Here is a 15,637-nt window from a genome sequence, read left to right on the forward strand (position 1 = left end):
ATTTTGTTTGTGTTTTGTTGGGGGGACTTTATAGTGTAAGGTTTTGGGTACCGCGCGTTTGGCCGCTGAAATGTTAATAATTTTGTTTGTGCAGGCTCGATTGTGGGGTTATTGTGTGTGCGATTATGCGACAGTATGTGCATCGGTGTGACGTGGAACGTTTGCTACGAGGAAGTAATTGCATCATACTACGTGCAAATATGGTTAAGGCGTTTGTGAATGATCCAGTACGTGGTTTGAAGGACTAAAAACAGTATAATTAGGATGTAGGTTTATTAATTTTTTGTGACATCCTTGAAACAGAATCATGATGATTAATTACTTGTCTACAAATACACTTCCCTGAGCCACTGTTTTTTGGCTCAGTGGTTTTTTTGACTGGGACCAATATGGTACATGTTGGAGTGTGGATTTTTGAAATGTAATTAAAATGGTGATGAAGTAATTATTTTTTGTTGGAAATGTATGGTTTGATTTGAGACATGAAAATGATTTGTTTTTGAATGGTAATTTTCTAGCATTTTGTTTTGTGTGGTGGTGCATGTTATGTATGCTGATTATGAGAACATAGTGGCAGGTGATTGTGTGATAATGGGTATGTCTAATGTGTTGGTTTGGTGTGGGAATTGAATGTATTTCAGAAGTGGCTTCGTATATTGTGGGTCGGCGTGTAATGTGACGGAACCCCGTTTCATGTTGACAACATACGGGGTGGTTGAAGTCGTGCCCCAGGAATGTTTATGTATGACATGTGAACTACTTGAACATTTGAACAACATCCACACAATAAGTTTGACAGAAAATGACAATATTTTTGAAACAAAGAAAACATCATAAGTTGAAAAGTTATTCATGGTAACAGGGTATAAATTGTTCACCCAGTACTTATAAACTGGAAGCTGTAAATTGTTTTGTGTAAACTTGTCTGTCATAGAAGACTAACTTATGGGTGTGGCATACCTAATTATTTAGATAAACAACAATTGCAGTAGAACAAAAGTATGAAAAAATTGGACATTTATGACTCTGCGCGTGAAGCTAAATTGGTTCTTTGTATGTTGTGCGGTTGTGGTTTCCCATGCGTTGACAACGGCTGCATCAAATCTGTTGCACTTCTTCACCTTGGGAAAGAATTCTTTTTTTTTTTGGGTCGGCCTGGTGGACGTTTGACCGACGGTGGTTGTATGACAAAATCAGATGGATTGAATGGTGGTTTCTCAACAGTTGGAATGGTTTATATGTTTTCTTCGTATGAGTTTCGGTAAGCAGTGACGTGGAAAAATTCAGCAACTAAATCGTAGAGGTCGAGTCCGCTGTTTCGGATAGCAACAACTGCGTGAGAGCATGGAAATCCATTGATTTGCCACTTGAAACAAGAACATGTACATTTGTCAACGTCAACCATGACGGATGGGAAAGAGTGGACCTCGAACACTGTATCGGTGGATTGGCTTACAAGCCATGATCTGCCTTTGTTGTACGCTTTGACCAAACAAGCTTCCATTTTTGGGCAAATAACACCGGGCCACGCTTGTGCTTTGATTCTGCGTTTCGCCATTTGACGCATAATCTTTACTCGAATATTGTCAACCAATTGAGTTATTGGTAAGTGGCGTGCTTCCCGTATCCACGAGTTGAACGATTCAACGGCATTGGAACTCATCTCACCGTACCGTGAACCGCTGGCATTGGAAAAGTACAGTATTAGTGAGGATGTAAGCAAATGGCATGAAAATGTGATGGGCAAAAAGTGTGACGTGCAATATAAACGGTAAAGGGAAAAAAAAGATTGAAATACATACCGGAAGTAAGCGTTTACCCAAAATTGAAGGGGTAAGTCTTTTAAGAACGCGGGAACAACCTTCCGTCCACATCTGGTGAATTCCTCGACGCATTAGGTGAATGAAGCCACAGTGGGTGCGTAAGCACAAGCCCGGAATTTTGTCAACATCCCAGCTCTATATGAAGTGTTGACATATCACAACTTATGTTGCAAGTTATGTTGCAAATGTTGTAGGCAAAATGCGTGATGGGCTGTGGGGAATATGATGGGTATTGATTCCAATAAGCCTGCATGTCGGTCAGATACGAACGTAAGGGTCCTGTGACTATTGACAATATTTGCGAGATGTCGCAAGAACCATGCCCAGTCTGTGGTGTTTTCCGAATCAATAATTGTGATGGCTACTGGGAAGAGACCTAGAAAGGGTTGTTGTGAGTTAGTTTTGCAAATATGTTGGTGGTGTGTTGGTGAGACCAATTGTCATGTGAGTGAGTCAATGTACACTGCAACATCGTTTCAGTAATGAATAATGGAATTTTTATTGTACAACGAAAATGATTTGTGTCAACATTGTAACAGTACCTTGATTGTCATCCTTCGCAGTAACGGCTAGCAAGTGCCCCTTGAATTTTCCCTTCAGAAAAGTCCCATCCAAAAATAGTAATAGCCGGCAATGATTGAACCCATCGATACATGCTTTAAATGATATGAAATACCTTATGAAACGGTTGTTTTGTTCATCACACTCAATATTGACGTAACTTCTAGGGTTGTTTTCAATGACAACGGAACTGTACCATCGTAATTGGTCGAACGAAATGGAGTGTGTACCAAACATCTCACCCCGAGCTTTTTCAACACCTAACCACGCAACCCAATAGCTAACCTCTAATCCATAATCTTTTTTCAGATCGTAGACAACATCTGTGGGACGCGTGAGTGGCTTGTCAGGTACCTGATCAGAAACAACATCGATCACTAAATCTGAATCAGCCCTGGGGTTTTTCGGGGTTCGAACAGCTATGCCACAAATATGCTCCTTATTCCACTTGCGAAGGTAGAAAAATCCGTTAGCATGCAAAACGCGTGCGTGTACCGACCACATGCATCCCTTTGATTCCTTCATCATGCATACAACTGTGATCCGCACAGAATCGTTTTTGACATATTTAAAACGGAAGCCACATTCGACAGCATACTTGCAAAGAACACTTCGGAATTCATCCGTCCCACCTTCAAAACTTTGACCAATACGTTGAATCAAGTTAGCCCATTCGGCAGACAAAAACACCTTGTCAACATGAGGGTAGAATTTTGCCAACAAATCATCTTCGTCATCCAAGTTCGACTCGTCAAACACATCGGTCGGCTCAACATGCCCTATTTGTAATTGGGTGTTAGCATTGTCATCGTCTTGTGCACGTCGTACTTCAATTAATACATCAACGTATTTCAATTGAAAAGACCGTGCAAGACACATCATGTTGGCCACATCAACATCATTCTACAATATGAAATTGCTATAACCGGGCATCTTGAAGTAGAAACATCCATCGGCAGGTGTGAGCCCATCAAACTTCTCACACACACCACTGACTACGTCGTCAAATCGAAACGGAACTTGCAGATTAATAGCAACATTCACATTGCCGTAACAACATATTAGCATAATTCCATTGTCCATCCTCCTGCGAATGTGAACGTATGATTCATGAGGGGGGGAGGGGAAAAAAAATTAAAAAACACTATGGAACGGGTCAACACACACACTGGACAATATGATTCTCCACCCACAGCAAAACACATGTCCCTACGTTATCCACACAGATCACATCTCGTAAGAAAAACGTGACACTTCTAAACTTGGTTTAACAAAAAGGAAAAGAATAACACCACTAGAACACCACACACCATTACAAACAACACCTCTGAAATGCATGTGCCTTTGTTCCCCATACAGAGCGAAGTTACACACACACCCAACACATCAGCCACAATGGATAACCATGAACGGCCAACATATATAAACCACCCACATACGGGAAACATGAAAAAACACATAACAAAATGTAAAATGCGTACAATCCATATCAAAGGTAAACAACCCAAGGAAAAGTGAGCATACCAGGTACAGAATAACGTATGCACGGCGGTTTTCCGAATCTCTGAGGGTGTGCCATACAGCCGTCGGCAAGGAAGACACACATTCAAATTCGAAAACCCTACCTCACAAATTGGTGAAACGTATTTGAATGTATCACCAAAATTAGCCAAACCGGAATGAGCAATGTTTCCAAAAAAGGAACTGATCCAGCAAAACAGTACACATTAAACCAGGGGCACTCTCGTCCACACAATGAAACAAAAATGGAAAAAAAAACCAAAAACGACCAAATCAACCCACCAGCAGGACTATTTGGTATAATAGAATAAAGGTGGGACTATTTGGTATAACAGTTTGTGAAGTAGGATTTATTAGTAAATAATTCTATTATATTCAAGTTTAATATTTTGATAATAATCATATGTGTTGGACTTTTCAAGAAATTTTTTTTTATGTTTGTTCTTAATGCATTAAATTGTTATTATGAGGAATAATAATCATATGTGTTGAGACTTTTTACGAAATTCATGTGTTGGATTTTAAATCTTTTTTTTATACTTGTTCTTTATGTATTAAAGTGTTATTATGGGGGTAAGACTTGGGAGTTGGGAGAAGTTAATAAATGCTAAGGTTTTTTTTTTTTTAAATAAAAAAATCAGGAAATTTAGATTAGGAGATTGGAGCTCCCACAAGGCTTGGGGTTAAAAATATCATTTTGCTTAATATATAGTATAGACTAGAATAACACCCGTGCTATGCACGGATTGTGTTTACAATTATCTATATATGTGAATTGTGATTTTTAAATGTTTTTTTTTAAATGTTTTCTTTTTTACCTTTTTTATATTATATTAAAGTTTAATATTTTGATAATAATCATATGTGTTGAACTTTTCAAGAAATTAAATGTCTTTTTTTTATTATATTATATTAAAGTTTAATATTTTGATAATAATCATATGTGCTGGTCTTTTCAAAAAATTTTTTATGTTTGTTCTTAATGCATTAAAGTGTTATTATGAGGGATAATAATCATATGTGTTGGGATTTTTCAAGGAATTCATATGTGTTGGATTTCAAAAATTTTTTTTTAGAAAATGCTAGAGGTCCCAAATTTTCTACCAAATAAATGATCAAATGTCTCACATGGGTGTGGGGCCCACAAAATTGCGGATCCCACACCCATGTGAGACATTTGGTCATTTGTTTGGTAGAAAATTTGGTGTCCCTAGCATTACCCATTTTTTTTATGTTTGTTCTTAATGCATTAAAGTGTTGTTCTGAGGGTAAGACTTAGGAGTTGGGAGAAGTTAATAAATGCTAAGATTTTTTTTATTTAAAATCAAAAAATCAGGAAATTTAGATTAGGAGATTGGAGCTCCCACAAGGCTTGGGGTTAAAAATCTCATTTTGCTTAATATATAGTATAGATTAGCCTATCACCCATGCTATGCACGGAATAATTATAGATATTTATATTTGTTTTAATTTTTTTAATATATAAATTATATTTTTTAAGATTTTTTATAAAAGTAATTTAACAATCGTATCACTGACCATAGTGTACAGGAGAAATTAAAAAGGCTACTGCAGTAACTATACACGGGCTGTGTTTATAATTATTTGTATGAGGGGATTTTAAATGCTAATCAGGGATTTTGACCAAATCAATAAATGCAAGCATGTAGATTGGAAAAAGTTAATAAATGCTAATCAGGGGATTTTGACAAAATCAATAAATGTTGAGGTTTTTTTTTTAAATAAAAAATTTAGAAATTTAAGATTGAGAGATTGGAGCTCCCACAAGGCTTGGGGTTTAGAAATCCCTTTTTTTCTTAATATATTTACAATTATCTATATATGTGAATTGCGATTTTTAAATGTCTTTTTTTTATATTATATTAAAGTTTAATATTTTGATAATAATCATATGTGTTGGACTTTTCAAGGAATTAAATGTCTTCTTTTTTTTATTATATTATATTAAAGTTTAATATTTTGACAATAATCATATGTGTTGGACTTTTGAAGAAATTTTTTTATGCTTGTTCTTAATACATTAAAGTGTTATTATGAGGAATAATAATCATATGTGTTGGGACTTTTCAAGGAATTCATGTGTTGGATTTCAAAGAATTTTTTTTATGCTTGTTCTTAATGCATTAAAGTGTTATTATGAGGGTAAGACTTGGGGGTTGGGAGAAATTAATAAATGCTAAGGTTTTTTTTTTTAAATCAAAAAATCAGGAAATTTAGATTGGGAGATTGAAGCTCCCACAAGGCTTGGGATTAAAAATCCTCTTTTGCTTAATATATAGTATAGATATAGATATTAGTGAATTTTTATATTTTTGTATTTGGTGAATTAAAAAAAAAAAATCACGAAATATACTTCTTAAGTATATCTAGATTAGGTGTACCAAAAAAGAAAAAAAAAAGATTGCTTAAAATGTTAAAAAAAATTCAGTAAAAATAAATAAAAAATAAAAAATTTAATTTTTTGTGTGAGTTAAACCAAAGAAGATGATTGTTATTTTTCTTGAAACGATATGAACAAAATATCAACATTATTTTATTATTTTATATGTATAAAGGGTAAGGGACAAATATGTCATTTCAATCTAATAGGGGGTAATTTTTCAAACGTGATGGGGGATATGTATTAAATAAAAATCTCAGGGGGTGTTAGCATAATTTAACCAATAAATAAATAAATTATGGAAAATAAAAATAGTATAAAGTAAAGTGAAAGAAAATGAAAGGAAAGGAAAATATCATTCCTCCTATGACTTTGATTAGGGTGAAGATTTTGTAAGAAAATAAGAATTCTAATTATAAGTAATTATTTTTATAACAAATTTAAACTTTCTTGATTTTCTTATTTTCTTTTTCTTTTTTTATTTGTAAGATACTGGAAGCTTAATTATCATGTTATTATGAGTTATACAAAACAAAAAAAAAAAAAAAAAAAAATTGATTTTCATATAACTTCTACCACTTTCATGCTAAATAAACTTAGAAAAATATATTTTTTTTTCTATTTCTTTTATTTACAAACTGAGCCTAATGAGAAAAACTATTGCATGTCTCAACCAAATTTAATATTTCACTTATATTTAAATATATATTTATTTATTTAAACTCATTTTAAATTTTTTATACATTAAATTGTTTTGGGGGGATAATTATAAAAAAAAAAACCCAAGGTTTGAGCCATGTGACAAAATAAATTTTTAATTTTTAATTTTGTCAATTTAAACCTTAATTTTTTAATTTGTTTCCAATATAAATCATTTACTTATTTTCGTTAAGTAAAACTAACAAAAAAAATATTTTAATCATTAAACTTAATATAAGTATACATAAAATGTCTAAAATACTTTTCTTATTGAATTTAATAACTAAAATACTCATTTTTTCTTCGATTTTACTTATGTTGTGTTTAGTTGGAGGATTTGAAGAGAGATTTGGAAATAAAAAGAAAAAAGATGTGTGAAACTAAGTAAAATATAGATATATTTTATTCTCATTTCATCTACTTTTTCTCTTTTCTCTTTTCTTTTCCAAATTTCTTCTCAAATCCTCCAACCAAACACAACATTAATGAAAATTAATTAAAATAGGTAAAAAGTTTTGATTGAAAACAAATCAAAAATTTAAGTTTAAGTTGATGGAATAAAAAATTTAAATTTACTTTATTATAAGGGTCAAATTTTAAAAGGTTTTTATTTATAATTTCTCCTTTATTATTGATTTTTACTTTTTGTAATAACAAACTTCAATGTATTGAATAAATAGTATTTACCTACCTAATTGTTAGCAATATCAGCGTATAAATATTTGAGACTAATAATTCAAACACAATAATATGATAAATGAGTTGGAAAAGAATAGTGATAAGACAATTAAAAAAAAAAAATTCTCATTATTTATCTATACTGTATATAAAGTAAAGACTTTCCGTGGTGTCTAAAAAAATTAAATAAGGAAGAGAGTGAGACTCGAACATAAGGCTTTAAATCTAGTGAAAAAGACTTTTACTACTTAAGAAACATGGAAGTTTTTGTAACAATTCAAAAGTTCGTTGCCAATAATAAGCTTTTGCTATGGCAAAAAAATCCATCGTGGAATAATTCTTTTTGCAATGGAAAATAGCCGTCACCAATTAAAGTAAAAAAAATTCTACTTTTGAGTGACGGATAACCAATAATCGTCGCAAAAGGGCATATTATATGCAACAATATGCTACTCCGTCACAATTTATTTATTTAATTTTTTTTTTGGCGTATTCTTGTTATTTTGCGACGACGTTTCAAATCATAATCAATTTTTTATTTTATTTTACTTATTTAAATTATACATGCATCATGTGTGCTAACTGTTAGTATTTATATATAACATCACTCAAAGGAATTAATAAAGGCTACGACAACAAAATTATAAATATCATTTAATATATTATCAATATTAATTGGTTTAACTGTTGGGTCTATTGACCCTGGTAACTATTGTTTACTGAACCTCGAGTCTAATGGGGGGTTTGGGTTTGGTAATTTCTTGTTACTTTCATGTTGTCATAATTTTGTACTTCTAAATAAATGAAAGGAGTGTCTCTTTTTTGTAGAGTTATATTATTTTATAGTCATAGTGAAAACCGCAGTAGTTATGTATGTAATCTTATTCTGGGATAAATCACGTAAATTATTGTGTTCTTTGTGTGTGTTTGATTTCTTTGATTCATTTATCTTTCTTATTTATTATTTTGTATCTCACCGATTCTAATTAGAAAAAGTTAATTTCTAACAACGGATTTTATTAAGCTTTATTTAGAAATGTTGTGGTACAGAAAATATTTGAACTATAAAAAATAGATAATGAAAATCTCCTTGTTGATCTACAGCCATTTGAGATGAGAAACTCTCGAGTATGGTTCTAAAGAAAGGAATTGACAAGCCTAATTCGACCATATCTTATACCAATTTATAAGAAAAATTATATGTTATTCAGAATTTACTTCACAAATTAGGTCAATGTAGCATTATTTAGAGAAAACGTAACCACAAGATATGTGTGTGTGCGCACGCGCGTTCTTTTGAGAAATTGGTAAAAAGTCAGTTTTTAATTTTTTATTAATTTTAGATCCCATTATCTCTCACATAACTTATCCACAAAAAAATAAAATAAATTAAAAAAAGTCAAAAAAATTATTTTTTATTAATTTTTTGAAACACCCCTGTGTGTGTGAGAGAATAATGTGGGGTTGCCGTTCGGTAACATTATTCCAAATATAGCATTATGCACATGGGAAAGAATTCCAAATCCAAAAACCATTTAATGCAACACAGTCTGTAAAGAGCCTGTAAAGTCTTCAACTGAAGCCTTGGCCACACACGTATCACAATAGAGAGGGTCCTACATGATTTCTACCCACACACGTATCACAATAGAGTGGGTCCTACTTCATTTCTACCATTTTGCAGTAAAGATTGACAAAAGATTGGCTGATCGTGACCTCTCTTGTTTACCATTCTTTCTTCTTTTCTTTGTTTTTCTTTTCCCTTTTTTTTTTTTTTTTTTTGGATATATTATTACATTGACACCCCTAAAATTTGGTCTAATTACATTCTATTTATAATGTTCTAAAAATTACATTTCAATTTTTATAGTTAATAATCTCATTTTACAAATCTCGTACTTATATAAAAGGCAATAATTTTTAATAGAAAAAAAAATTACATAAAAAAAAGTAAAGAAAAAAAATAGAGAGAAAATAAAGTAAAATAAAAAAAAAGTGCGTGAATTCAATATTTTCATTATGTCTAAATAATTACAATAACTTTAATTTTATTTGATATGACATATAAGATGATTTATGTCTTTCTTATTTTAATTAGTTGGTGTAAGTTTACTTAAGCTTCTTTTAGCAATGTCTAAAAAATTTAGTTTATTAAAATTATATCATTTATTTATTTATTTATTTTTTACATTTTTTCATAATAAATAAAAAGATCAATTTATGGGTAATACCAAAACAACCCTGCCACTTATAACACAAAATTACTAGTTATCAAATAAATAAATAACTTTATCTAGTGAATGGTATTCTGGTAAATAAGTGGGAAAAGGGGAGCTGTTGTTAAAGTCGCCATCTTGATGGAAAAAGTTGAGACAAACAGCATTCTTTTTCTAACAGAAGGGAACACAGACGAGAGAGAGAGCCAATAGCTGAAAGAGACCTGCCCATATTAAAAATTTCAAAAATGTTTCATACCCCTTTTTCTCCCACTCTCTTTGACCCCCTTTCTCTCTTATTAGTTATATTTTTTTTTTTGCTCCTTCAATCACCACCCGCCACGTGTCTGTGCGAGTTATGGGAATGGTGATTAGAGGGAGTCTCTATCATGACTCTAAAAATTTATACTTCAAAATTGTTATAGGATCAAAATTTTTAAGCTTGAATTTGTTTGGAATCTAAAATAACGTCGTTTTAAATTATTTTATTTGTAAGAGAATTTTAATATATTTTACTAGTAAAAGAATTTTATTCTATGTTCCGATAAAAAAACACAAAACAACATCGTTTCAAATTTCAAACTAATTTCGAGCCAAATAATTTTGAGCTCTCAATCAATTTTTTTTATGGCTACCCCCTCTTGCTTGTGGTAAAATGGTAATAAATAAATAAATAACCGAAAAGGCCAGCTAAATATATTCACGCGCTATTAAAGAGTATGTAGGCTAATTTAACTTTTTGACTAAATTAATTATATAAAGGTAAAATAAGTTAAAAGGTAAATAAAACAAAATATCACTGAATTATAATTATTTTTTTTACAAAAATTTAAAAATTTAAAAAAATCAATCCAAACAAATTTTTTAACCTCAATCTAAAATAATTAAAAAAATCAAAAAATTAAAAGTCAATCCCCTTCTTAAACAAAGAGTGTAATTACTTTCTTGATTTCTAGGTACAATAATGTTTGAAACCACTAAAAGTGGTGCTCTAAAAGCACCACTAGTGATGTGGCAGTGAACGGGACCCACTGCTTGTGTCTTTTTTTTTTTTTTTTTTGGGGTTAAAGTGCTTGCCAACTCATTAGTGGTGCTTTAGAGCACCACTTTTTATGGGATGTATCGTTACCCTTTCTAGGAAAGGTTATTGGGAAGTGTATGACACGCTCTTTTCAGGCGTGTGGATTAGCGTTTGTTATTTTATGTACCTGGAATGGAAATAAAATGCTCATTTTGGTTTAATTTTAAAATTATAATTTAAAGGTAAAGATAAATTTTTAAATATAATTTTTAAATGTGTTTTAAAAATATAAAATTTATTTAGTTATAAGTTTTGAAAAGAATTTTGAATTTTATTTTTAAATTGTTTTGGTTTTTTTTAATATTTAAATATTTAAAAAATTTCTTAATTTTATTTTTGAAGATAAATATTTATTTATATTTTTTAATATGCACTGTATTTACTACATTTGTACGTTATATTTTTTAAAATATTTAAAAATTTTAAAAAATTATGTTTTAAAAAAATATTTAATTTTTTTTTAAAATTTTAAAAAAATTTGGATCGCCGATATATATCTAAATCATAACAAATTATTTAGTCAATACTTAAAAAAATAATAATTTTTTTTGAAAAAATAAAAATAATAAAAAAAAAATTTCTTCAAAAATAAAAATAAAAAATATATATTTTCTGAAAAAATATTTTTTTCAAACAAATAAAAAATAAAAAAACATTTTTTGATTTTTTTTTTTGGGCTTTAAAAATAGAGTTTTGAAACGAGTTTAGAATGAGTTTTAATTTTTTTTTTATTCAAATCATGATTTCAAAACTTAACCAAACGCTATTGAAGACTTTGGACAGATTTTTAGATAAGAGCGTCTCTAACACTTACTCAAATATTTCATTAAATTTAAATTTGATGAAACACGTCTTCTTCTTTTTTTTTGCTACAATTATGGCATCAAATTCATATCAAATGAAAGCGAAGCCAGTTTTTTCATCAAATCAAATTTTACAAATGACCATTGATGAACGACTGGGTGGACGACTGGCTGGTCAACCCGATAGATGACCACCTCGGAAAAGTTTTGCTAAAAATTTGTTCTAAACCGGACGACCGAGTGGATGACTGATTGGGCGCCTGACTGGACGCCTGACTAGATAACCGTAGGGTTGGGCAACGGTTTATCCGATCCGCAAAAACAGCCCAACCTGCCCAATCCGCATACAAATGGGCGGTTTCGCAAGTACAATGCGGGCGGATGCGGTTTGAAATATGATATCTTTGCTGGTTGCGGGCGGGTTGCGGGTTTAACCCGCACCCGCAAGAAACCGCCCGCACTTTATTTATTTATTTATTATTATTATTTTTTTAATCTTAACTATTGTTTTCATTTTTATATCCTACCTAAATATTTTTGTCCAAAACAAAACACTCTTTATTTTTTAAACTTACTCTAGTATTACATTTGCTAATAATATTATATCAACTGAAACTGAATAAATATTAATCATATTATTATTGTTACATAACTGAACTTGTCCCGGATGAAGTGTGATTTGGAATTTTAAATTCCTTAATGAATATGGAGTTACAGGTTAAGATTTTGAAATATATGCTTGTGTTAGTTTATGAATTGATTTAAGATTTTGAATGATTTGTTTGTATTACGAATTGATTTTGTTGTATTTTTAATTTTATAAGTTTTAATTCATTAATTATTAATGTTGGAGCATTTTAGAATATGGGGAGAAAATGACCCAAAATAAATATTTACAAAATGAGAAAAAAATAAGGCTCAAAAATAATTTTTTAAAGAAAAAAGTCCAATCCGCAAACCGTCCCACAACCGCCCGCACATTCGCGAACCCTGCTCGCACAAACCGCGAATCGCACTACGGGCGGTTGCGGGTTGTCTTTTTCCCAAACTGTATAGATGCGGGCGGGTCCAAACCGATCCGCAAACCATCCAAATTCGAACCGCGAACACCCTTGGATGACCGGCCGGACGACCAGCCAAATTTCATGAAACGATTGGAGCGTAACATATCATATCAAACTTTTACTCAAATTTAATGGAAATTTTGAGTAAGCATTGTAGATACTCTAAATAAAAGCTAAATGCTATAACTTCCTAATATTGATGTGCACTTGTCAATATTGTTTTTTTTTTGACATTTTTTAAAACTTATTTTAATGAGGGTATTACACCGTGAGTGTAAGAAAAAAAATTTACAAAAAAGTAATAAAATTTATAATTTTAATTATTAATATTTATTACTTTTTACGTAAAAAACACTTTGTCATCAATGTGGTGTAAATCCCCCTATTTTAGTTTCAATAATGCTACTATCTCAGAAAATTTATCTAAAAATTGGGTAAGATTCAGTAACTATTTTGTAGGGTCTATACATATAATAAATCTGGATCACACTACACATTTGTATTTTCAAATAAAATTCTAAATAAAAATTCTAAATTTGTAGTATTACTATTTTAATTTTTGTACTCCCATATTTATTTATCAAGTAACTGTAAATGAATTGAAAGATCGAAAAATATTTATAAATTACTAAGGAGGTGTTGGAGTAATAAGAGGAGATTTGGTTGGTAAAGGTTGTGAGGGTGGACGGCGAAATAGACAGAGAAAGGTGAGTAAGGGAGCTAGTTGGCGGGTGTAGAAGTAAGAGCATGTCTAATGATTCACCCCATTTTTCATCAAATTTGAATAAAAAAATGATCATTTTCTCAATCTGATACATAATGCTTCAATGGTTGATTTTCATCAAATCTGCACCAGGGACAACTGGTTGGTCGACCTGCCGGTTGATCGGCTGGTCGATCGGTAAGGCAATTTTTTTTTTTGAATTGTTTGAACTTGTCTATTTGAACTGTTTGAACGTTTTAGTGGTCGACCGGTTGGTCGATTGGTAAGGCAAAAATATATATATATATATATATTTAATTATTTGAACCAATCCATTTGAATTGTTTGAACCTTTTAAGAGTCGACCGGTTGGTCAACCGGCGGGGCAACCGGCTGGTTGACTAGTTCCTCTCCTTCAACGGTCACAAACAGTAATTTGCTGAAATCTGTATCTTGTTCTCAGTTTGATGATTTTTTTGTTCAATTCTCAATTTGATACCAGTTTGGTGAAACCGTTGGAGCTTCAAAAAGTACCTTTTTCACAAAATTTCAAATTTGATGCCAAGTTTGGTGAACCATTGGAGATGGTCTAAGTAGGAAAGGGATCGCCAGCATCAAATAATGGTTGGTTGGTTGTGATTTAGGGTTTGCAAGAAAAAATGAGAGAGAAAAAGCAAGATAGGAGAGATAAAAGGAAATGTAGTTTTTTTTTTTTTTTTTTAATTTCACAAAATTTTCTTACTTTTTTATAATTATTTTTTCCCTTCTCATGTTTAATGCAATTATTTTTTAGTTATAATTGATTTGTAATTATTATGGTATTTCCATTTACTTATAATTCTCGCTCTATTTATATATTTTAAAGGTTGTTAAATTTTTGGATTACAATTTTTTTTTATTAAAAAAATGCCACTGACCATCAATAATATTATAAATAAACTTACAAACTTGTGTCTAGATTGTTATGTTATCAACATTTAACACTATATTTAAAATTATTTTTTTGAAGTGCTAAACCAATGTTATGTTATCAACAACACTATTAATTTTTTTTTTTTTTTTTTTTTTTTTTTTTTTTTTTTTAGGGCTAAAACAACTCCATTGCTATAAAGATAACACAACATTCTGAGCGCAAATTTTAGTGATATTTTATTCACAAGCACAATAAATTATAATAACTATTTAATTTTTTTCTAAAATAAAAATGGCAATTTCATGCTTGTTTCTTTTGGGCACTTATTATGAAATTTTTGTTCTATAACATTCACCGATTTTATTTTTGTACATATATATAGTTTGATAACTTGATATAAGCACCTTCTAATAAATTAAGTAATCCTAATTAGGCTAACAATCACAATTATTATGAAATTAATAATATCTTCTTTTTTTTTTAATTTTATTGAATGAATATTTTAGTTAATAAGAAAGATATGGTCAAGATATTATTTTTTTGGGGTTTTTTTTTTAAGGTCCCTGGTATTATGATTTTATAGCATAAAGGACATCAAATATTTTCATAATGTCTAAGGTCCCTCAACAATATTTTCATAATGTCTAAGGTCCCTCAACCTTGATCCAGAGAAATTTCAGTCCAGAAAAATTTCAGTCCAGAGAAAATTGGTCCAGAGAAATTTGGCCCAGAGAAATTTCAGTTCAGAGAAATTTCAGTTCAGAGAAATTTCAGTGCAGAGAAAATTGGTCAGAGAAATTCTGGCCCAGAGAAATTTCTCTGGACCAAATTTCTCTGGATGAGTTTCTCTACTTTTCTTCTCATTCACATCCAAATCATTATGATTCATAAGGTAAGCAACATTGTTCAACTAAATTCAACTGGAAAAATTCCACATTATAATATGTAAGCAACATTAGAATGGGAAAACAATGACAACTTACCAGCACCAGAGAAATTCTGGAAAAATCTAAGTATTTCTCTGGCTTGTCAGAGACTGGAAAATACCTCTGGTTAATGGCAATCAAATGATTCCAATTTCTTGTAATGTTAACGATAAAAAACTTGAGATGTTTGTACACAAATGTAGTTACAGCTACAGTTCCAATAGATCTTTTAGTTTTGTATTTCAACT

The 15,637-nt window shown here is 30.8% G+C and overlaps 1 protein-coding gene across 1 annotated transcript; it reads right to left on the minus strand.

The window, feature by feature from the left end:
• Positions 1 to 1,234: 1,234 nt before the first annotated feature.
• On the minus strand, positions 1,235 to 3,467 carry LOC145819347 (uncharacterized). Its single transcript, XM_082913328.1, has 3 exons — positions 3,311 to 3,467; positions 2,500 to 3,211; positions 1,235 to 1,682 (listed from the first exon to the last, which is right to left on the minus strand). The coding sequence occupies exons 1-3, from the start codon at positions 3,465 to 3,467 to the stop codon at positions 1,235 to 1,237; spliced, it is 1,317 nt and encodes a 438-aa protein (XP_082769454.1).
• Positions 3,468 to 15,637: the final 12,170 nt, after the last annotated feature.

The sequence above is a fragment of the Camellia sinensis genome, chromosome 2 (assembly GCF_055761805.1).
Source record: "Camellia sinensis isolate YWXY chromosome 2, ASM5576180v1, whole genome shotgun sequence".
In the NCBI taxonomy this organism is placed as follows: domain Eukaryota; kingdom Viridiplantae; phylum Streptophyta; class Magnoliopsida; order Ericales; family Theaceae; genus Camellia; species Camellia sinensis.

Bases quoted from the DNA above. Each gene is read 5' to 3' on its own strand.
- LOC145819347 (XM_082913328.1), bottom strand. From the start codon at position 3,467: ATGGACAATGGAATTATGCTAATATGTTGTTACGGCAATGTGAATGTT. The intron at 3,212-3,310 runs GTTATAGCAATT...TATTAATTGAAG, and splicing joins TTTCTACTTCAAGATGCCCG to TACGACGTGCACAAGACGAT. The intron at 1,683-2,499 runs GTATTTCATATC...TTCCAATGCCAG, and splicing joins CAAAACAACCGTTTCATAAG to CGGTTCACGGTACGGTGAGA.